At 41.7% G+C, this 22,787-nt stretch overlaps 1 protein-coding gene across 3 annotated transcripts in view; it reads right to left on the reverse strand.

The window, feature by feature from the left end:
- wasf1 (WASP family member 1) overlaps positions 1 to 22,787 on the reverse strand; it is a 68,204-nt gene that overhangs the window by 28,008 nt on the left and 17,409 nt on the right. For 2 of the 3 annotated variants that reach the window (XM_028604822.1, XM_028604820.1), the window contains exons 3-4: positions 6,205 to 6,359; positions 5,364 to 5,498 (exon numbers count right to left, since the gene is read on the reverse strand). In XM_028604822.1, the coding sequence (XP_028460623.1) occupies positions 5,364 to 5,498; positions 6,205 to 6,337 (268 nt within the window). In that variant the 5' untranslated portion in view covers positions 6,338 to 6,359. Of the gene's footprint in view, positions 1 to 5,363; positions 5,499 to 6,204; positions 6,360 to 7,410; positions 7,464 to 22,787 lie in introns of those variants that run through there. The other variant, XM_028604821.1, reaches the window with a different exon arrangement.

Consider the following 22,787-nt stretch of genomic DNA (forward strand, 5'->3'; position numbering starts at 1 on the left):
CACACTAGTCACGTTTTATGCATTGGTTCAATACAGTTGGTAATAGTTAACCTAGAACTTATTGTGTGTGCAGAGTTGTTACTGTTAGCACTATATTATATAGGGGAGAGCCGGGACAGTTTAAATACTTTTTAATTAAACGTAATTTACAAAGCGATCATATCGCACTGAAAGCTAATATTTTGTCACTAGCAACCTACACCTGTCCTCTGTCAAATACTTTGCATTTTCAGCTTTGAACAAAACCGTTCAGGAATTATTACAGCAAAAGTGGGACGTGCGTAATGTTTCATTCGTCCCTGAATGAAACATACAATTTAAGCCATATAAACTTCCCACAACTTCAATATTTTACTAGGCTATATATCATGAATGGTCCTCCCAAAAGGTGTTATTTTAGATAGATTGTTGCTGGGCTATACGTCTGTGAGTTTTCCCGTTAGTACCGTTAGACTGATGGGTTGTTAAGGGCACTTATTTGGATGTGCAGTGACCTAACCCACGTAAAAACCTAGTGAAACGACATTTTCCACAATAGAAACATGGTATAAATGGGAAAACGTACTGTTCTAGCTATAAAAAGCATCCACAGTGCATGATATTTCAAAAAACGCGCTTCATACAAGGTGACGGCAATGAGTTGTAAGAGATATTCACGAAGACGTATAGCCCAGCAACAATCTATCTAAAATAACACCTTTTGGGAGTACCATTCATGATATGTAGAAAATATTGAAGTTGTGTGAAGTTTATATGGCTTAAATTGTATGTTTCATTCGTCCCCCCCATGCTGTTTCAATCGTCCCGACCAGGAGGGACGAATGAAACATTACGCACGTCCCACTTTTGCTGTAATAATTCCTGAACGGTTTTGTTCAAAGCTGAAAATGCAACTGTATTTGACAGAGGACAGGTGTAGGTTGCTAGTGACAAAATATTTAGCTTCCAGTGCGATATGATCGCTTTGTAAATTACGTTTAATTAAAAAGCTACCGGGTGCGGGGCTCTCTGTGTCCCGCTGGAGCTCCGACTGCAGGTCGAGGTCGGCAGCGAAGCTTTGTGGCGATAGTACCGTTGCTCCGCTGGCCGATCCCGACTGATGACGGTCCGTCTGCGGCTGCAGGACCTGGAGCTCACCGCCAGTGTTTCAGTTTGACTGTTAAAAAGTGTTAGGATAATTAAAAGGTTTTTATTTAGAAGCAGGCTAGTTGGTTAGTTGGCTAACGCTAGCTTGCTATTCCACTAAGCTTCCATGCTAGCTCTTAAGCCGGACAGAGTTGTCCCTCATCTGGCGATAGAAACCCTGCTTTCCCCGTTCCGTTGGCTCAGAGCTCCACAGCCACAGTCGTTACAAATTAGTTTTGCACCAAATGTATCGCAAGAAGTGTTGCAAAAGTCGAGGCGCAGATGAGCACATATGTGAAGTTGCAGTGACAGATTCTAGAGGTTGTAATCACTGAGTTGTGGATGTGATGGAAAATGAACCTGAGTAAAAAGAAATAAAGTACACGAGTAAATGTTGCATTACAAGTTTGCAGCTGTCATTGTGTTCATGCAAATATCAATCTACACATTTATGAAAATATTTTCTGCGACTTCAAATTCAGATTACGTGTGAATATTTTTTACAAGTGCAAATTTTAACATAGGCCTAGTTCAGATTTTTTGTTCTGCAAGTTCTCACATTGTATTCTACAAGCTCTCACCTTTTGCACCATATTTACCTTCATACACAGCTGGTAGAAAGGGGGAACAGTTTGGTCCATTACGGTGGAAACCACATTAAATATTAATTTAATTATATAATATAGTGCTAACAGTAACAACTCTGCACACACAATAAGTTCTAGGTTTACTATTACCAACTGTATTAAACCAATTCATGCGCTCACTGGTGATGTGTACATGGATAGGCACGATATTAAATAACTGTAATAAACTACTGTTGCTAACATATTTCTTTCGGTCCAGGTTTATATAAGCCTATTTATTGATTGATTTTTTTTCTTCTAACGTTACTCTGGTATAACGTTAGTGCTGCATATTATGACCGTTCTAAAAGCTTGGCTTTGATTTTTGGATTTTTATAGGCTATATGTACTATTACTTCCGGGTCACGTGGCCAACCTGTCTTTCTTTTAATGTAGATATTCAAACGGAGAAATGAAAAAAGGAATTTCAAAATAACAAAATTGGACCGTTATTTGAATTTGGTTTTCGTTTTTGGATTCAGAAACCAAAAACGGAGAACGGCTCTTTTTTTTTACCGTTTCTTTGTTTTTGGTTTGAAACGACAAACGAAAAACAGCTGGGTTTCTCCTTATTTTTTTTTGTGGTTCAAACGAAAAAACAAACTATCAAAACGTACACGGACCAAAATGTTGAATCCTCATCATAGTGGTTAAAACTAGAGATGTTCCGATACCGATACCAGTATCGGTATCGGCTCCGATACTGCCTAAAACACTGGTATCGGTATCGGGAAGTACTGGAGTTTATTCACCGATCCGATACCACGTAATAAAGCCCTAAAGAAAATCTACGTTAAAGTAGTTTATTTATGTTCTTTTTCCGTTATAACTGACGGTCAAACTGCATAATAAAAGAAAGTTCTGTGGCATTCATTGTTTGTGTTAACCTGAGCCAGACCGACAACAGAGATCGAAATCATATCCCATCCATACAGGGATAGTAGTATACAGCTGTTAAATCATATCCCATCCATACAGGGATAGTAGTATACAGCTGTTAAATCATATCCCATCCATACAGTGATAGTAGTATACAGCTGTTAAAACATCATAAAATATATGACACACTGGTATTGAATCGGTACTCGGTATCGGCCGATACGCAAGTTCAGGTATCGGAATCAGTATCGGGAAGCAAAAAATGGTATCGTACCATCTCTAGTTAATACTGCAGGCTAATTATATAATAAGGTGTCCCAATCTGTTGAGCTTTTATTTCTTCCCAAATCCCTTCACTGATGCATTGTTATGTTGTGTAATAAAACCAAGTCATTACAGCTCTGGCTCTTCACTACTGCTTGCTTGCAGTGTGGGTGATTATTATACAGTTAACAATGAAAGCAGAATAGAAACTTAGCTGTAAACAGAAACCATTTGAGTGTAATCAGTCAGTTGGCGACCAAAAATATTTTTTGTCATTACATGGTTTAAAGAACTTCAAAGAGGCTTGCAAAAGGTTTTGTGAACAGTATCTGTAAAATACTTATTGTGTGCCCCGTTCTCCTCCATCCTACCCGACTCCCATCCTCCCAATCTTTATCCCTCTACGGTCCTGATTTATGGTCCCATCCCTGCCTGAACTCATTCCCCTCTCCTTCACTCCTCCTCATGCCGACCACAGACCCACACAGACAAATTACAAGGCAAGTCATATGCTTGTGCTAAAAGCATACACTTTCAACTGTGTACAGCAGCATGTGTTTGAGAGTGTGAGGGTAAAGACAGGGTGGGGGTAGGGATGAAGAGTGGCATTAACGGGAAACACACCCCTCCAACAACTGTCCATCTTTCTTTTACATTTCTCACACACTTCTCTCCTCAAAGTCACCACACTACTTCGCTACATTGCTATTATAGTGATTAGATTTTACATGTCTTTAATGAATAATGGTTGAGAAAAGAAAGGAGAGTGTGGGTTTTTTCCATTTACAAGACAACTTCATTTGGTTATGAGTGCTTGTGGAGGAGTTGAACTGTGTGGGAAATCTCTGCAACCTGCAGAGGAGGCCATTTTAACCTGGCCCAGAAAATTCTGTGGTACAATCCTTTTACACTCCACTGCTTTTGCTGCAGTGCCCTGTATTATGCGCCCATCCCTCTATCCTTCCATCTTTCTTACTCTCCGAGTCCCCTCTGACTGCAACGCCACCACACACTTAAACTGCAACTGAGCTGACCCACTGTCTCTCAAGGCAGTACTTCAGGCTAAAAGGGGGAAAGTCTGGCTTATTTATGAAGGGAGATAAAGCCAAGGACCACATGCACGGATGCGTCAGACACACGCACAAGTGTACACACAAAATCACTCATAATCTGTGTCTAAACGCGGAAACTTCACATGAATATGAACAAGGAGCCTTATGCCAAAATGACACAAAGAGCGTCTCTGTTGCTACTTGGGTATTCCCCCTAGTAAATATGTAGATGTGTATCTAATAAGATACATGTTAATATCTTAACCTCTGCAGAATAAGATAGTGTGCCTAGTGTGCGTGAGAGGAAGGGTGCGTCAGTGTGTCTTTGCCCTTTAACCTCTGAAGGATAATGGACTCAGTTACCAGCTGAGACACCCTGGCTTCCACAATTAGGTCATACACAATTATTCAATAAGGACAGCTACAGTGTGTGGACAGTGTGAGGAGAAAGGGGGGTGAGGGGAGAGGCAGAAGAAGAAGCTAGAAATGGTAAGAGTAGGGCAGGTGGAGGAAGAGGGGAGGTAATGTGAAAAAGGGTGCAAAGCAATCCAAAGGAGGGAACCCTCTAAATGGGGAAGAGGGGAAACATTCAGGATGGAACAAAAAATAAGATTAGGTTTAACAATCTGTGAATAATCTGGATATGCACGAGTCTATTCCTCAACTGTGTTTAAAACACAAACCCATGATTCTTCAAAAACCAGGAAACAAACCATTGGCTTGTAAAAAGGTATTAACGCCTGTGCTTGCATTCACAGAAAAGATATAAGCAGCAAGCACAGCCCAGTGAGCATTTTAATGTCTCTTTGTAAGACAAGGAAGCAGTTAGAGTAGCATTGTGTAAAGCTGTAAACATACTGCTGGCCCATGGGAAATCGATACGGCGCCTTAGAGCATAGTATTATACCGCTGTGATTCTCCATTTTTACTTTGCACCCACTGCACACTCCTCTAGCTACGCTATCCTGTCATCCTGCCCCCCTCTCTCAAGATAACCTGGCTTACCTGACAGTCTCGCCGATTATCACATTCCATTTTATTATTGCTCACCACAATTACAGCCTGACCAACAGATCCAATTTCTCCTCACAAAGAGAAGGCCTTTAGTGGGTAAACAAGCATCCAGCCAAAGTGAAACTCCGAATGTTTCCAATAGAGGCAGCGGTTTGTAGGATTGGGGGTGAAAAATGACACCTTCTCGTAGCTGCCTGCTCCTCTAATAACAGCTATTAACACTGGAGGGGGGGGAGACAGGCGAACTCCATCACACAGATGACCCACAAACACACTCAAAGGCACGTCAACAAGTGCACATCTAATTTGGTGCACTAAGAGGTGAAGGTGTGATTGGTTGTTTCAAAAAAGAGGTAGAGTACACGAGTAGTGTGTCTGTGTGTGTGTGTGTGATATTACTCACATTCCTCTTCTTTGGGGTCCAGCTGTGTGACACTGATGGAGAGGCGGTCCACACGCTCTTGCAGGGAGTTGACCCGGAAAGAGAAGGTGTGGGCCTCATTAAACAGCTCTCCAAACAGGTCTTCTGCATATTTACCTACACACACACACACACACACACACACACACACACACACACACACACACACACACACACACACACACACACACACACACACACACAAAAATGTGTTTTTACACTTATGAAGTACACACCAAAGTGTTAAAATAGGAAGTGTGGAATGGTTAAATTTAATTTTTTAACACTCCATGGTGAGCTAGGATTTTAAAACTGAACTATGACAAGGACTCACACTTTTACTTTCTCTGACTGTGTGGAAATCTGATTCTCTTCTACTCTGAGTCGACTCAGACAAAATCTTGATTTGAGGGCAGCCCTACATGGTTTCCTCACAAACTTACCCTCAAAAACTTTGCCAAAATATGAAATTGTGAAAACTGATCATGGATGTTAAGAATTATCAAATTGTCAGGTAGTTTTCTAAATAGCTGCCTGCAATGTACTTTCAAGGAAATAAGCAGAAAAGAATGAAAACGGCCAAGTAGGCAATAGCTGAATCAGTACCTAATATCCAAATGGTCCGCTAATTGACTTAAAGGGAGCTGAGGTGCGTGTGTAGTGTGTGCACAGTGTGTGTACAGTGTGTGTGTGTGTGTGTGTCTGTCTATTTAAATAACTGTATGAGAGAATGAGTGTATCCGCGCGTGTGTGTGTGTGTGTGTGTGTGTGTGTGTGTGTGTGTGTGTGTGTGTGTGTGTGTGTGTGTCCCTGTGCTACTGACTGAGGCTACTGAGCTGGCGTATGACGTTGGCCAAGGAGATGTTAGTCACACACTCCAGCTCATTTTTGATGTTTCTTGGCAGCACCGTGTGGCACAGGTGCCTGGGCTCGATGGTGCGCTTTACCAGCGGCATCCTTCTGCTGCGACACCACTACCTACAGGAGTCAGGGGCAGGGGGACAGGACAGAAAGAAGAAATAGAAGACAAAACTTTGTTAGTGCGACAATTCTTGTTACATACCTTGAGGTTTTGCTGTTTACAAGAATAGAAGAGAGGGGAAAAAACACTTGTTTCACTGGTTGCTTTGCTCAGACAACACGAGAATTATCACAACAGAGCAATGGAGAGAAAAACAGCATAGGAGCAAGAGAGATGACAACGTGATGCGAGTTCAAGGGTAAAATGGGCATGTGGAGAGGGAATACAATGTGAGAAGTGTAGTTTAGCAGGATGCTGAAGGAATAGAAAATGCTACAGAATAGCAGGGAAGTCATGTTTTGACATTGCTCACAGCCATGTTGCCTCATCCGTTTCATCGACTTAGCACTGTCTTGTCCTTTTCATCATGCACAGCCAGGCTAACAAACCTCAGCACTTTGTCTGCCCACTCAGCCATGCTAATGGCATTAAGGCTGCAGTGCTGGGCTGCTTACTGTAGGTCCAATTCCCCTCCATTCACACTAACACCAAAAACAAAGGATGACTTTCCAAAACCACAGAAGACGTCAAGGCTGCCATGATCCAGAACCAAAATATGTTTACAGAACTTGATACACCTTTCTACCTCAAATCGCCACAAGAAACTGTTAGCAGGCAAAGAGCCTACAACTACGCTAGCAGCTCTGCGTGGCTGTAAACATCAGCAGGCTAACATGCGCACAACAACAAAGCTAATGCTAAATGTATGACAGATACGTCCGGACGTTAGTTTATAACGTGAAAAGGATCTCGTAAAATTAAGAAAGGCCTCTCATTATGACAACAAACTGAGCAAACAAAAATGCGTGGCAATCCATCAAATAGCTGTTGGAAAAATGTCCCACATAATTGCAAGTAATAGCTTAAACAATATGAGATTAAAGACGGAAGAACAAAAAGCATGACAGCAACGTTATGTTACACAGCACAAAATGGACATGTAATGAAAAGAAAGATGAGAAATGAGAGCAAAGAAATCAGGAGAGAAGTGGGCAAAACACCATCTACCGGCACAACTCCCTTTGTGACAACACCAGTTAATCATGCTAACAACACCTCGTCTCTCTGCTCTAATTCTATAATTAGAGCAAGCTTGAGCAATCAGAGATCAGGTGCTTGCATGGACTGACTGATTTACTGAGATTGACAGTGATGAGGCCTTGTTAAAGCACTGATTCAACTTTAATTTACGTCTGGTACTTTTAATATCCTGCTGTATTCTTAGCGGTGTTACCGACACTAAAGAATAAACATGATTATTGACCGTATCCATAAAAATGTAGGTCAAGGAAGGCTATTCTAGGAGGTGGCCCAGCTATGGATAGTTAGGGGCAAGGGAGAGGGAGTCCAGTAGAAGGCTTTGTTGAGGTGATTCATCTTGGACGTGTCTTAAATGGGGGCAAAAATGCCTATATAAGGAAAGGATAAGAACACGTACCTCTCTAAGCTGTTGCTCAAGTGGTTTGAATAAGATGTGCGGGCGATGTTACTGCCAAAACAAACCCAAACACAGCGTCAAATCGCTGCCCACTTCTAAAATAAAAAGATGTCCTCTGTACTCTGTACTCCACACACACACACACACACACACACACACACACACACACACACACACACACACACACACACACACACACACACACACACACACACACACACACACACACACACTTTCCTGATTGGGTGCACCTCTTGTCCCAGTGTGCGCTGACATTTGTCACAGCCTCCGAAAGTCTTAGTAATTGAGGCCAAAACCCGAACAACCACTCACCAAGGTGAAGTTGTTACAGTGTTGACCTTTAACATACAGGCCCAACACTACTTATAATGTAACATCTACTCTATGTTTAGGAGGGTCATCTTAAAAACACACAAAAGCAAGAAAATGGATACCAAACCACAATCTCAAATTCAAAATGGCTGGCACTAAAGGAAGCTTTTTTCTTCAGCGTTATATGATTGATATGATGATATCACTCTCATGTCTGTGCGCCAGTTACTTGTTAGAGTTTCGCAGGTTGCTGGGCAACTGGCCCAGACAAAGAAATAATTCAACACATAGCCTCACGTAAAAAAGCGCTTTGCTGTTTTTACACTTCAGTATTGTACAGATTCAACAAACAAGGTATAAACTGTTTATGAGTGAGCTTTAAAAGGTAGATGAAGGACAGAGCCAGGCTTGCTGTTTCCCCATTTCCAGTCTTTGTGCTAAGCTAAGTTAGCTGGCTACTGGCGGTAGCCTATTAATCTTCTTATCTAACTCCTGTAAGAAACTGAATAACTATATTTCCCAATAACTTTTCCTTTAATGTACAAAACCTCATCATACAAATCATAATACTAATGTATTACCTATTCTTCTTAAAGTTGCATCTCTCTTTGCACAATCTCCATCCCAACTCTCTCAGAGTAGAAACACTCTGCTTCTCCTTACACCATCCCCTCCTTTGGGATCAATTTAGATTTAATATCAGAAATCAATACGGCATTTATTTTCCTTTATTCAGCTCATCAGTTCACTTCATGAGGACAGTAAGTGTTCCTATTTTTTGTACATTCAGCATATCTCTGAGGCACAGGTGTACAGAGAGAAACAGAGACAGATAAATAGAGAAGCAAACAAAAATGTAATCAGTCAATCATAACTATTTATTTCTCTGCCGTGCATGCACACTATCTTATTTAACACACACGCAGATGATGACGAATGTATCTGCCGGGCAACTTCACGCTGTTTTGTACCCCTTCCCGTGCATATCGCTTTCTTTCCTCTCCCCATAAAGGAATGTTCCTCCTACCTAGTGGGTCATAAGAGTTATTTCTGAGAATGACGGTGAACAGGTTTGCCTAAAGCGGGGGATAAAAAAAAAAAAAAAAAAGATGGAAAATTAGGCTTTCAGATGGCAGTGGAAGAAAGATGACAAAGATGGAGAAACATCCATTTAAGGCAGATGTGGGAGACAAACACATTTGCAGGATTATTACCTCTATTCTTATGAATAAAAAAAAAAGAACAGAGAAGCACAGACATAAGATAAAATGATGGCGTCCAAGCAAAACAGCAAAGATAATCAGCATTCACTCCTCTTTAAGCCCCAGAACATAAAAGACACATAAAAATAGTTGTTAAGTGATGATATTGATTCTGCGGTTGCCTGTCTGATCTCCAGAGGGTGGGCTTTTCAAAGTTACAGTTTCCTTCGATTTCAAATGAAGATTTAAGGAATGATCCCAAAAATGCCCTGCTCAGAGGTTTGGCACAAACCTAAGCAGTTAAGTGGCTGTGTTTGAAAGTCATCCATATGCTCATGAAACCAAATTGACTGTTATGTAGTTTAATTCATGTTTGTCAATAAACACAGACAAAAGGTGAGAGGAAGAGTACTGTATCCTCAACAATTCTTCTATGGGCTAGTTCTAGTTTGTGCTCCACTTCCATCCCTGTTTTTGTCCCTATTATAGTGCGTGCAAGTAAGGTTACAAGATTGTTTCTTTGCATAATGTATCAGGAAAAAATCATCTTAGGATATTTCTTATGTCCTTTACAGTATCATGTGCTTAATTAAATTTTCTCGATATTTGTTGACACGTCATTAGTGAGTAAACACCGTTGAACTCGACTCGCTTTTCAAAGAATTCCTCAGAATGTGTCGACACAGCGCCACGTGTTTGTGTGTGTGATTAATGACTGCAGCATAGATTTGCTGCCTTGCTGATTGGACATGAGTTAACTCAAGACTGCTGTCCACAGGAGGGAACATTTTCACACACACACACACACACACACACACACACACACACACACACACACACACACACACACACACACACACACACACACACACACACACACACACACACACACACACACACACACACACACACACACACAGTGGTTCAATACCATACTATGACAATGATTACATATGACAGCACTGCTCCCGTCATTTTCTCACGAGTTCTGACAGTAAGAGAGAAATAAAATGAAAGCGACAACAAGAGAGAGAAAGAGACAGTCAACTCAAACTCATTAGAATTTATAAAACCATAACATTGTGACAGCACTTAACGAGGTGGAATCACAAGACAACAGTTTCCTGCATGGGCTTAATAAGCAACACTCGCACCTTTGTAGCAACCCAGAGAAGTCACTAAACAAAAGGTTTACTCCACAAAGAGTGGTTCACCGGATAAACACAGGATGTTCATCATGACTAGTTAATGGCAAGGTTGGTTTTTTTCTCCATGTAAGATGGAAGGAGTTTCACTAACCACGGAGCTCAGACAAGAATTTAACACATTCAACTGTTCCACAATGTCTGATTTTGTCAGGGAAAAAGTAAATTAGCACAAGTGGTGAGAAGTGCCTCATTGAAGTCATTCAATATGAGCTCTGCTGACATATTTAACTTTAAAGTGAAGAGTCCAGCAGAATATATTATTTCTAATGGGCAGATGTAGTGTGACGAGACAGTAAATTATAAAGACATTATGTTTTGATGCGTCTGCACTGGCGGATTCCACCAGGCGCCGCGTTCTGGCTGCGCCGTGATATTCTGCCGTGCGTCATACCATGCGTCTTAGAAGCACAGTGTCTTACTTGCTGATTGGCTGATTGAGTTTTTTTGGGTCATTTTCCCTCGATATTTGTGCCTCTGCCATAAAGTAAGTAGTCTACATAAATAAATGGCATAAATCAAAGTTTTGTGGTTGATGTTAGTAGGTGTTAAAATAGTATTGTGATGTGATATACGATCGGGAACCTAAACAGGGTGTTTATTTTCAAAATTGACAGGACGCCCTAGCTCTTCCACTTCCTGCCCAACCCGTGTAACACCCAGCAGCTCCGTCAAAAATAGACCTAGCGCATATTTTTAGCGGAGCAGAGCGGCGAGCCTTCTGGGATGCTTTTGGGACACGCAGCGCAGACGCCTGGTGAAATTTACTGTTGCAGAGAAGTTAATTACTTACAGGTAACCAAATACACTCACCTAAAGGATTATTATACTTTCGCCTTCAGAACTGCCTTAATTCTTTGTGGCATTGATTCAACAAGGTGCTGGAAGCATTCTTTAGAAATGTTGGCCCATATTGAGAGGATAGCATCTTGCAGTTGATGGAGATTTGTGGGATGCACAGCCAGGGCACGAAGCTCCCGTTCAACCACATCCCAAATATGTTCTATTGGGTTGAGATCTGGTGACTGTGGGTGAACTCATTGTCATGTTCAAGAAACCAATTTGAAATGATTCAAGCTTTGTGACATGGTGCATTATCCTGCTGGAAGTAGCCATCAGAGGATGGGTACATGGTGGTCATAAAGGGATGGACATGGTCAGAAACAATGCTCAGATAGGCTGTGGCATTTAAACAATGCCCAATTGGTACTAAGGGGCCTAAAGTGTGCCAAGAAAACATTCCCCACACCATCCATGTTCTCATTCTGTTTACGCCCAATTCTGACTCTACCATCTGAATGTCTCAACAGAAATCGAGACTCATCCGACCAGGCAACATTTGTCTTCAACTGTCAAATTTTTGCGAGCTCGTGCAAATTGTAGCCTCAGTGGAGATGAGTGGTACCCGGCGGGGTCTTCTGCTGGTGTAGCCCATCCGCATCAAGGTTGTGCGTGTTGTGGCTTCACAAATGCTTTGCTGCATACCTCGGTTGTAACGAGTAGTTATTTGAGTCAAAGTTGATCTTCTATCAGCTTGAATCACTCGGCTCATTCTCCTCTGACCTCTAGCATCAACAAGGCATTTTCGCCCAGAGGACTGCAGCATACTGGATGTTTTTCCTTTTTCAGACCATTCTTTGTAAACCCTAGAAATGGTTGTGCGTGAAAATCCCAGTAACTGAGCAGATTGTGAAATACTCAGACCAGCCCGTCTGGCACCAACAACCATGCCACGCTCAAAGTTGCTTAGATCACCTTTCTTTCCCATTCTGACATTCAGTTTGGAGTTCAGGAGATTGTCTTGATCTGGATGACACCCCTAAATGCATTGAAGCAGCTGCCATGTGATTGGTTGATTAGATAATTTCATTAACGAGAAATCTTACAGGTGTTCCTAATAATCCTTTAGGTGAGTGTAGAAAGATTACATGTAAAAGCAGTCTGCTACTGCCACGACTGAGATGGTGACATGAGGCTAACACATAACAATCTACTTAGAGCTAATAAAAGTAGCCATCTAGCAAGCCAATGCCCTTTGACTCAAAATATATAAATAAAAAATTATAATAATAAAAAAAAAGATATCTGGTGAAAAGTTTTACATATCTGCAAAACCAGAGGCCTTTCAGATCATCCCATATAAAGAGAGTTGCAGACAGAGTTTGCATATGAAGTGGCTATTCGAATAAGACAACGCACAAACTGAACCTGATGAGCAGCAAGTTAAAATATTTCACTTAAGAGGTTTTTTTTGTACACAAAGTTTTCCCAAACAGTATGTGAAAAAGTGTGTGTAGTAATGTAGGTAAATCTTACACTAACTTACAAATGTAGCACCATTGCAATATTCACACACGCATATCGTGCAGTCTGGATTTTGATAACCGCCAAGCTTTGTCCACACGTCACTAAAAAAAAACTGTCCACTGTGATTACTTTTAAAGACCGTAGTAGAGTTAAATATACATGTGGGTGAGCAGAACTCTTTTTAGCCTGACTAATTTATTTTTATTATTATTACCAGACTAACAAACTGTCTATTCCCAGTTTTAGCTAATGGTCAATCATGGCCAGTGAGCTCTATGGTACCTAGTTGATGGTCCACAATGGGCTGAAAGCCTATGAGGCATTATGACTGCCTGGTGATTACTCTGAGACAAATTTCTGACTATTCAGAAATCTGTCTCACACACAATAGCGGCTTTATGAAAGAATGAATGTGGAGGACATAATTGACAGATCTAACACTGAGAAAATTACACTCTTCCGTTTTCAATTATATCCTAATTTAATGAACAAAGCAGCTGAAAGATCTTTGTGAGAGAACTATGGTTTCCCTATACGTCCCCTTACTTGTCCCCTTGGTTTTTCCTCACTGACTGTGCCTTGCCAGTAAAATAGAGCAGGGCCATCACTGCAGCCCATATACAGTAAGTACTAAATGATCAGAGATGATCACTGCACAAAGAAATGTTTCACATACCTGCGCTTTCCCTTCTTTTATTTTTCCACCCAGTCTACAGGCTAGCCAGCCTTTTTTTCTCTCTGTACAGCCCTTACTGACTGTCCTCCTACTTTTACGATCCATACATCTTGGGTGGTACTTCCCACTGTCACGTATCACCATGGCAACGGCTGCAGTGGGATGTCATTGGTCACTTTATATCATCCCAAGGGAAGCAAAGGCAAAGAAGGTGGAAAAAAAGAATGAATGGGCTGAGATCAGGGTGATGGGTCAATGATAGCCACTGATAAATTAATGCAATATGAGAAAGAATAAGAGGGAGATCTGGGATTGCTCATCCATTGTGTTCAAGTACAAAGCAGGGTGAGGGACGGCACGTGCCAGTGGAGAGTAGGGGGCCTCCACTGGTGCGGCTCACTGCACTCAGGACAATATGTCCAAGCAGAAGCTCTAATGAATCCTAATAGAGCATTTACTTACTCACACTGCCACACAACATAGCCAAGGACCCCTCAGTATGAAGCAGGTCAAGGGTCTTTTACTTGGAGGGCACGGTAGAGACAGACACTCCTTGATACACCATCAGCTACGATTTAATACACACACAGACAGTCACACAAAAGCAACCAGTATTTCTTGTAGAGTTCTTTTTGCAAATTATGGAAAAAGAGGTGAATCATTCTACTGAGAAAGCATGAAAAAAAAAAAGCAAACAGACCACAAACTACATATATCCAAAAAACAACTAATATCCAGCAGTGATGCAATTTTAATTTAAGCCCCAGTTTGCCATCACAGTCACTGGTTCTGTTAAACTGGAAGAAGAAAAAAAAGAGGCGCTATAGAGAAAGAAACGAGCAGTAAACCACACAGGGAGCTGGTTGGAATTGAAATGAAATGACCTCAGCTTTCTGAAACAAGAGATCTCATCATTAGGTGTTGTAAAATTCATGGTCTGAAGAGTTTGTCCAACTTATTTTCTCTCTGGATCACCATGACACAGAATCCAATACCACGCACGGATTAGGAGCCTGGTTCTAACCAAGGGCTGCACAGACGGAGTGCAGGGTTTCTGCAGCGTTCACCACACAGAATGCAATTTAATACCTGTTTTACGAGCATGCTGTCCAAAGTATGAAAGTTATTATTTATCGGAACTTTTTTTTCAGTACTTCCCCGCAGTATCTATGTATACCAATACCTCCTAATGATATAATAATCCCACTAATTGACCTGCATAAACAGCAGAACATAAATGGATAGATAATGTGCAGAAACCCTGTTACTCTAGGACTTAAAATAAAGCCTTCAAATTACCAATAATGTGCTGTTCTCTCCCTAAAACCCTTCCTCAGAGCCAACTCGAAGCTTGAAGATGGTTGCATTCTCCATGTAAAATCAGCCAGAAAATTTTGAACCTTTTTTTCTGGTGATTCTGGGAACGCATACGCTACAGCTGTGGACTTGGTTTGTTCCGACACTATGAAGAGCTGCAAACAAAAAAAGACAGACATCTAATCAGAGAAACTGGCAGAGCCACAGCAGCCGATGGCAGAGGGAGCAGAGATCAAACTGACAAAGCTTACCAGCAGCTGGTTTAAACCAGTAATGCAGATATGCAGTGCAGGACAGCTACCGCAGCTCATATGTTGTCAAACTCAAAAACTTATCAAGGAGACTTCCATTTCTTTTAGCTAGTTTCCTTTTGTGACTACGGAGACTCAACAGAAAAATGTTGTCTAATAATGTTTTGTTATTTTAATGAGGCAGCTTTACATTTATAAATGTTAATTGTTCTTTTGTTTATTTTCTCTCTTATTGGCTCATAAGGATAACATTTTATCTTCATTTCCTTTAAGAAAACTATCACAAATTTTGAAATGATAAAATGCTGATGTCTTCCTGTGGCTTCAACTACATGAGATGTCCTTGGGAAGATGGAAAAGATTGAGATTTGTGGATGTTAGGAAGAAGGCCTAATGATGAACTTTGCTTTGGCCGTAGCTATGAACATTTTTGCATTCAGACTTAGTCAGAAGACATGTTGTACAAACTAGTGGATTTTGAGCTTACCCTAGTCCTAATGCTTTGCCGCTGCTGGTAGGAACAGACTGTCGAATTTGACATGAGAGGAGAGCTGGCGCCTCTGCACAGTAAGAGGTCCCTGATGCATGTGCAGAATGAAATAACATGCGCAAAGTCACTGAAATTCTCTGAAAGCAAATGAGGTTGGAAGAAGTTCTTATCAAAGATCTATGCAAATAGTAGGCCTATATCACTCAAATAACCTCACACACACACACACACACACACACACACACACACACACACACACACACACACACACACACACACACACACACACACACACACACACACACCTCCATTTGAGAGTACAACATCCCCTTTCCCCTCTCCCCTCTCCCCCCTCCTTACCCATCACAGTAGATCATGTTGGCAGAACATATCGGTGCATGTGCCAATGTGTCTTCCTGCCAATTAAAATTCTGTACCAGCCGGCACCCCTTCAGCAGTGAGATGACACCTTGCAGGCCCTCACTACTATAAACACACACACACACACACACACACAGACACACACACACAGACAGACACACACACACACACACACACACACACACACACCTCTTGTTGTAGAGCTAAAAATACACCTGCAGCACTAGTGCTGTCAGGTTGGGCTCAGACAGTTATGCTAACTAGGTTTGCCGGTAGTCGGAAACTTTACAGGGCGCTTGTGGCAAGGGATACGGGTACATAATAAACTTATTTCCTCGGCTAAATAACTCCGAATTTTTGACTGCACTGTATTTTTTCATGACATTGTTTTTGACATACTGTCTAACTTGCGCATAAACAAAGGCTGTTCTGTGTAGTGTTGTGTTCCCACTACCTAAGCTCTGTGGTTTGGGCGCTCGAGTCAGTCCATGGCCATTTCTCAAGTACATGTTAGACAGTTAGAGGTCCCAATCAAGCAGGAGTGTGAAGCAAGGCAGTCATTTAACACTACACCCTGCTGCTCCTCCTGACACAGCCAGCATTGCTAAAAGTGAGCATCCTAGCTCACTGGCACTCGGATGGTACTCTGATGGCACTGATCCGTCGGCTGGCTGGCCTTCTGGGCTGTTATAATGTTGCCAGGCAGCTGTAAACAAGTTTTAGGAGTTGCTTCAGACAACAAGAAAACAAATACCAACTGCAATACTCATCACAATCCCTGGCTATCGTTTGGAGATTTTCTTTTCTGTATTATCTCCATTTTTTTCAAATTAACAATAGCACAAATGATATTGCCATTGCAATACTATTTGTGTGTGGAATTAAACAGCTATAGAGATAGCTATAGAGATGTTTGTCTTTGTGCAGCCATAAAACATGCTGTTGTTGTCTTTCATCCTTCCTACAGGTCTTTGGAGAAGATAAGGATCTGAGCTTTCCATTCATCAAATATCTTCTGTGTATGAGAAGAAATCCCTGTGACTCAACAGTGGCTTCCTGTCCACTATGCTTTACATTCAGAGCACGATCAACGATGAACCGTTTACTGAGTGAGTAGTTGGACACAGCCCACATTGAATTTTGTCACAAAGAGCTTAGATTGCTTTAGACATTCATTTAGCCAACGTGCTTTATGCCACTGTAGACGACGTCCACAGCTAAATATTCATGGACGTCTGTGTGCCAACATCAATGAGCAGAGTGTCTGATGAACAAACAGACTCAAAGAAGTTTATCTGCTGAGTGCACAGAAACCCACTGGTATGAATAATGAAAGCCTGCTGCTCAATAATAAATGTCTGCATGCTCGTACTGTGCAGCTGCACTTGTTTGGCCTGTGAGGTAAATTGCATTATACAAACTAACCACTGCAGCAACCCCTGTCAGATGAAAAAAAAAAAAAGAAATCACGAAAAAGCGAGCACACAATGCATGCTCACAATCCCAAGACACAGGAGTGCTACTCCAGCTAGCCAAGAGGCTTGTTAGGAGGGCAAAACACTTAGATTAAGTAGACGTGCCTGCCAAATGAAACTTGCAACGTTTCATTCATCAGGTCCCCTCATCTGGTAGTACATTTAAAAAGAATTCCTTAAGAAGACACAACTGTGCTTTGTCACAGACGATGGACTCAGTCTCTCCAGGTAAATGATAGTACCTGTGCACTATTAAATGTATTTTCTCTCTGCATGGGAAATGTGAGTTATAAATCTTAAGAAGACCTTCTGTTGCATCTTACAAAACATTTCCAAGCTCCTGGGCAGAGATGGAGATATTCCAGAGCTTTTTGAAGGGGGTGGCACAGAGGGGAGAATGAGACAAAGAGAAAGAGAAAGAGGAGGCAGCTTGAGGCACTTTAAAAAAAAAAAGACCCCAAAAAAGTGTGTGGGTGGCATCAGGGGACAGGGAGAGATCATCTTCTTCTCTCCGTGCCAGGGGCTCTGTGTTACAGGGCAGAGAGGCAGCATAACAAACAAGAGAGGCTTTCTATGAGGGGGGCAAGAGCTGATACCTCATCGATACCGCAACTTTAATATATTGCAATACAGTAGGTATTGTGATTAAGTACTGCCCAGTGCACTGTGATGTAGTGATTCACATTCATGTGACTGCTGTAAATATCCCAGAGGGCAACATGTCAAAAGCAAGAACACGTTAGGTGTAAAGATATGGCACCCAGCTTTCCCACATCTGAAGTGCCGTTTAAGCACTCACCTTTTCATTTTCGTAATGTAATCACCCCTTTATCAACCAGTTTTGGTTAGAAAGTGCAAATTCAGCACTCTGTGGATGAATTGTTCTTCCAATAATTTCCTTTGCTCTACATTTAAAAATGTGTCATGGTAAGAGAATGAGACGAAAAGTGGTTTTAAAGTGGGATGATGTAGCTTAGAGGCAAGTGTATTTCAGTCCCTCATGCACCACTGCCTCTTGCAAAGAAGAAAATGTGTAAACACAGGAGGGGGAAAAAACTGTTAAAACGTTCACTTCAAAAAGGTGCTGACCATATCCTGGACACTTTTAATAGTAACCTGCTATCGATTAACTTATTTTCTTTCCATTGTACATGTAATGTGGCACATGTAATTTACTCCAAACATAATAAATGAGGACTCTATTTAATTTATTTCTAATTAAAACAACCAGTGCCTCAAGAGACAGCACATGTCAATTAAAAAGGATTCAATCTGTAAATATCTTAACAAACTTTGTAAATTTGTAAACCAAGGATGACAATGACCAACTTTAAAAACAGCAACATCGCTTTTTTTGGTACAACATATTGCAAAAGTAGGATTTTTTCCCCTACAGCTGAACTCTTTATTTTGTTTTGTTTTTTTAAATCAAACTTTCCACATTTTGACATGCTACAACTATGAAACCAACATCTAGGCATGTCACACACACTGCTGCACTGTGAAAGCCACCACGTTTTCTAAATCAATGCTGATAGAACAGGGTCAATTACACCCCAACAACAGATTAAACAACCTATTCACAGCCATTCAGTGAACAGAGTGGAACTTGGCAGCAGCTGAGAGGTGGATATGTGAGGAAGAGAGACAAGAGGAGAATCATGGAGGATTTGTGCGATAAATTGGACCAATCACACAGTGCCCAGGGCAGCTGTGCAAAGCTCTCATAGGCTGTCTCCTGAGTTTGTGGGCAATGGCAGTCTGTGTCTGTGCATGAGATTCAGGGAACACAGTGCTGGCAGACCAGGTGGTTGGTGAAGGTGCCCTTGTTGTGATGAGGCCAGTGGGAGTGCCAGAGAGCCATTTCAAATCAGACAAAACACGGCTGGTACAGTTTAATGCACACACAAGCAGGCATGTTGCGATGCTGTATTCTAATATACTGCACAGTGCACATTTCTGTGTTTTTTTAAGTCTGGGTAAAGCAAAATCAGGTATTTCTTTCTAAACACATTATACATGTTAGAAAATATGTGTTAAAAACTTGAAAAGACTGTAAACTGTACAGTACTGAATTGTGGAGTTTGGCAGTTTTTTTTTTTTTATCATTTCTGTGTCCAGGATTTTTCTGGGCTGAAATCATGGTTTGATGTTTCAATGACGAATTGTAGTCATCCTTAACATAACCCCCCCCTACTATTTAAAAAATATGTTTCTACTAACGTTAGAGCGCATAGCATCAATGTAATTTCCTTCACCCCCGCCCTGTGTGAGCAGTGCAAGTTCGATAGGTTCAACAAGCTCTCTTAGCTCCTTCCGTCTGATAAATACATGAAAAAACAACTGTTAAATGCCACAATAATATAAACACAAGCAAAATAGCAATCACTAAATGTACCTTTGAGTCTTTCAGCCCCAATCGGCTACCCTACCTGTGTGTGCTTTGTGCTGTCTGTCACTCTTTTTCGGCTCAGGGTGTGTGTGCTGTACTACCATAGACTGTGTGTGCTACTGGGTTAACTGCTAACGATAAGACAGATAAGTCACTCGTTCTTTGGTTGGGGGGGTGTGTGTGCTGTGTTACCGTGTGTGCTACTATTTTAGTATTACAGTTGAAAAACAAACTCGTCTTTTGGTGAACAAACTATGTCATGGAAGTACTGGTTTTCTAAATGACCTCACATATATAAATTTGCATTTCTGTACAATTTCTTCACGTAATTCACTGGTTGCCATTTACACAAATTGTAAGCTAATATCAGCTGATATTACACATTTAGAAGGAAAAAACAACTAAAATAGCATCTAGCTATTCATTAAACAGGTCTAAAAATGATGAATTCTATAAATCACAGTCTTTTTGCCAACACACACACTATGGCACATAAACTGAGAGCGAGGTGGTACCACAGTGGCAGGTAGCGGTTGCTCACTGTCCTCAGGGCCTTTTTCCATCTATAGAAACGGCATGCTCATTAGGGGTCAAAGGGTCAGCTGCCGGCATCATGTGACCTGTGTCTCATGACATCTCAGCACCCTCCACCCGTGCGCGCGCACACACACACACACACACACACACACACACACACACACACATACACACACAGAGCTATGCTTAAAAATGCCACTGCTAGACAAGACACTTTCTGCATAAAAATGGAAAGAGAGCTGAGGTGGGAGGAAAATAATGAATCTCTATGGAGTGAAGGGCAGGTAAAGAAGACAAAATATGGTCTAACAGCACTGTAGAAGATTGACTCGATTAAGGCCTCGACCATCCACTTACTCTGCCATTATATTGAAAAATGTTAAAGACACAGATTTGCAGTGCCTGCCGGGCAGTTTTTACAAGGAGCAAGATGAGATGTAACTTAATATCTGCATGATTCAATTTGCTATCTTTAGACGGGGAGTACTGTGTATGTGAGTCCAGAGGATCACCATCAAGACAGGAGAGACATACATTCCTACATCTACACAGCGTGTGCGCACACACACACACACACACACACACACACACACACACACACACACACACACACACACACACACACACACACACACACACAGATTTGATCATTAGGCCTAGATCAAGCCTAGATGTAGTGTCTCGTCTCTGGTGAAAGCGATATGGGTGACAATGGGACAGAAGGGACGGAGACAAAAGCACCTCTCAGTCCCTTTTCCCCCTCTTGCGTTTGGCTGTCACAAGGCATTGTAAGGCTTTTTGCTCGTCCCCAATCGACACATTTTGAAAGGGAAGCAACTCCAATTCTTCCTGCAGGTAGAAAGCCTCTCGCTCCCTTATTTTTTTCCCCTTGGTTGCCTCTATTTTCTGTCTTATTAGTGGGCATATTTTAAGCTGCCGGCCTTTTCTTCAGTGTGATGTGATGTCGATGTGTATGTGTGAGAGCATACAAAACAGAATCCACAGCAACTGTTATCACTGCTCCTACACCATTCCTTTTTATCTTTCCTGGTCAGTCAGACTTTGGCTTGTCTGTTGTCCCCTTCATCACTGCAACCCTGAGTGTGTGTGTGTGTGTGTGTGTGTGTGTCATCATGCCCTTGTCAGTCGCAGTCACGGTTGCATCGCTCCGCAACAGAAAGTGCTCTTACAGTCCTGTTGCAATTAGATGAACACCTACTCAGCTTGCTCATAGTCCACCTCTTCTTTTTCCCCACACATGAGGGCCCTTCATCTAAGTGCTGAAGTAGCTACAGATACTGATCAGATATAGATACTTCACAGTTTGTTTATACATGATTCAGAACTCAAATCTCTTAAGTACTCTGGCCCACCACTCGCTACAAGTTCTTCAAACTTTTGAGTAATTTTTTACCCCAATCGAGGGCTTGAAAAGCGTGCCTGAGAGGTTTACAAAAGCAAATTCCAAGAAAGAATCAACAAAAATATGTGTTACTGTTGATGACAGCAATGAGGCTAGTTACTCTTTTAGAATAAAAAAAAAAATGCAATGTCAATATGTAAACAGGTCTTAAGTGTCTTACAATGGGACTATTTGACAACCTGGGTGAAATGAAAAGGCATGACTTTCTGAAATTAACCTCCAAATATGTTCTCTAGGTCTATTCTTGATCCATGCGGCATTTGGAAAATTTCATTTGAAGCTCCAGGCAACATCTGGCCTGGTGAACAACTGCCCCACTCCTTTAGCATCCTTTATTCTGTTGTAACGCTACCTTTCTTTGAACTCACTGTAAATCCACATAAAAAATCTGGTCCAGCCCCAGACACTGCTAATGCCCGACTGATACATTATGTTGACCAAAAAAAAAAAGCTTGCAGTCATCATTAGCCTCATTGGAAGCAGTCAGCACTGATTGTGCAGCTCCGGCTTATGTAAAGTAGGACGTAGGAAGGAGAGACATATGGTATAAATACACTCAAGAAACAGTGGGAGAAGGGAGGGACACAGAGAGAAAAAAGAGAGAGAGAATAAACACACAGGATGCCGGTAAAGAATAATGGAGAGCGAGGCCGATGGAAAAAGAAGAGGCAGCAGCAGAGGCAGAAGACCCAGCGGTGAGGCCAGGCCTGTCTGTCAGCACCTATCTGTCCTCCTGGGGCTAAGCTACACAAACGCTCTTGCCTCAAGTCGGCACTAACATTTATATAAGCACACACAATAATGAAATGACCTTTGACCTTATCCTACACCGCTGGATGGACCCGTGAGGGCTGCTGCTTTACTGTTTAGCTGGAGGAGGTTTTCCTCCAGGCATCTCATGCCATGCTCGTTTAACTCCCAACACTAATCTGGCATTTAGCCAGCTAGAGCTGATTAA

This window comes from Perca flavescens, chromosome 18, assembly GCF_004354835.1.
Source record: "Perca flavescens isolate YP-PL-M2 chromosome 18, PFLA_1.0, whole genome shotgun sequence".
In the NCBI taxonomy this organism is placed as follows: domain Eukaryota; kingdom Metazoa; phylum Chordata; class Actinopteri; order Perciformes; family Percidae; genus Perca; species Perca flavescens.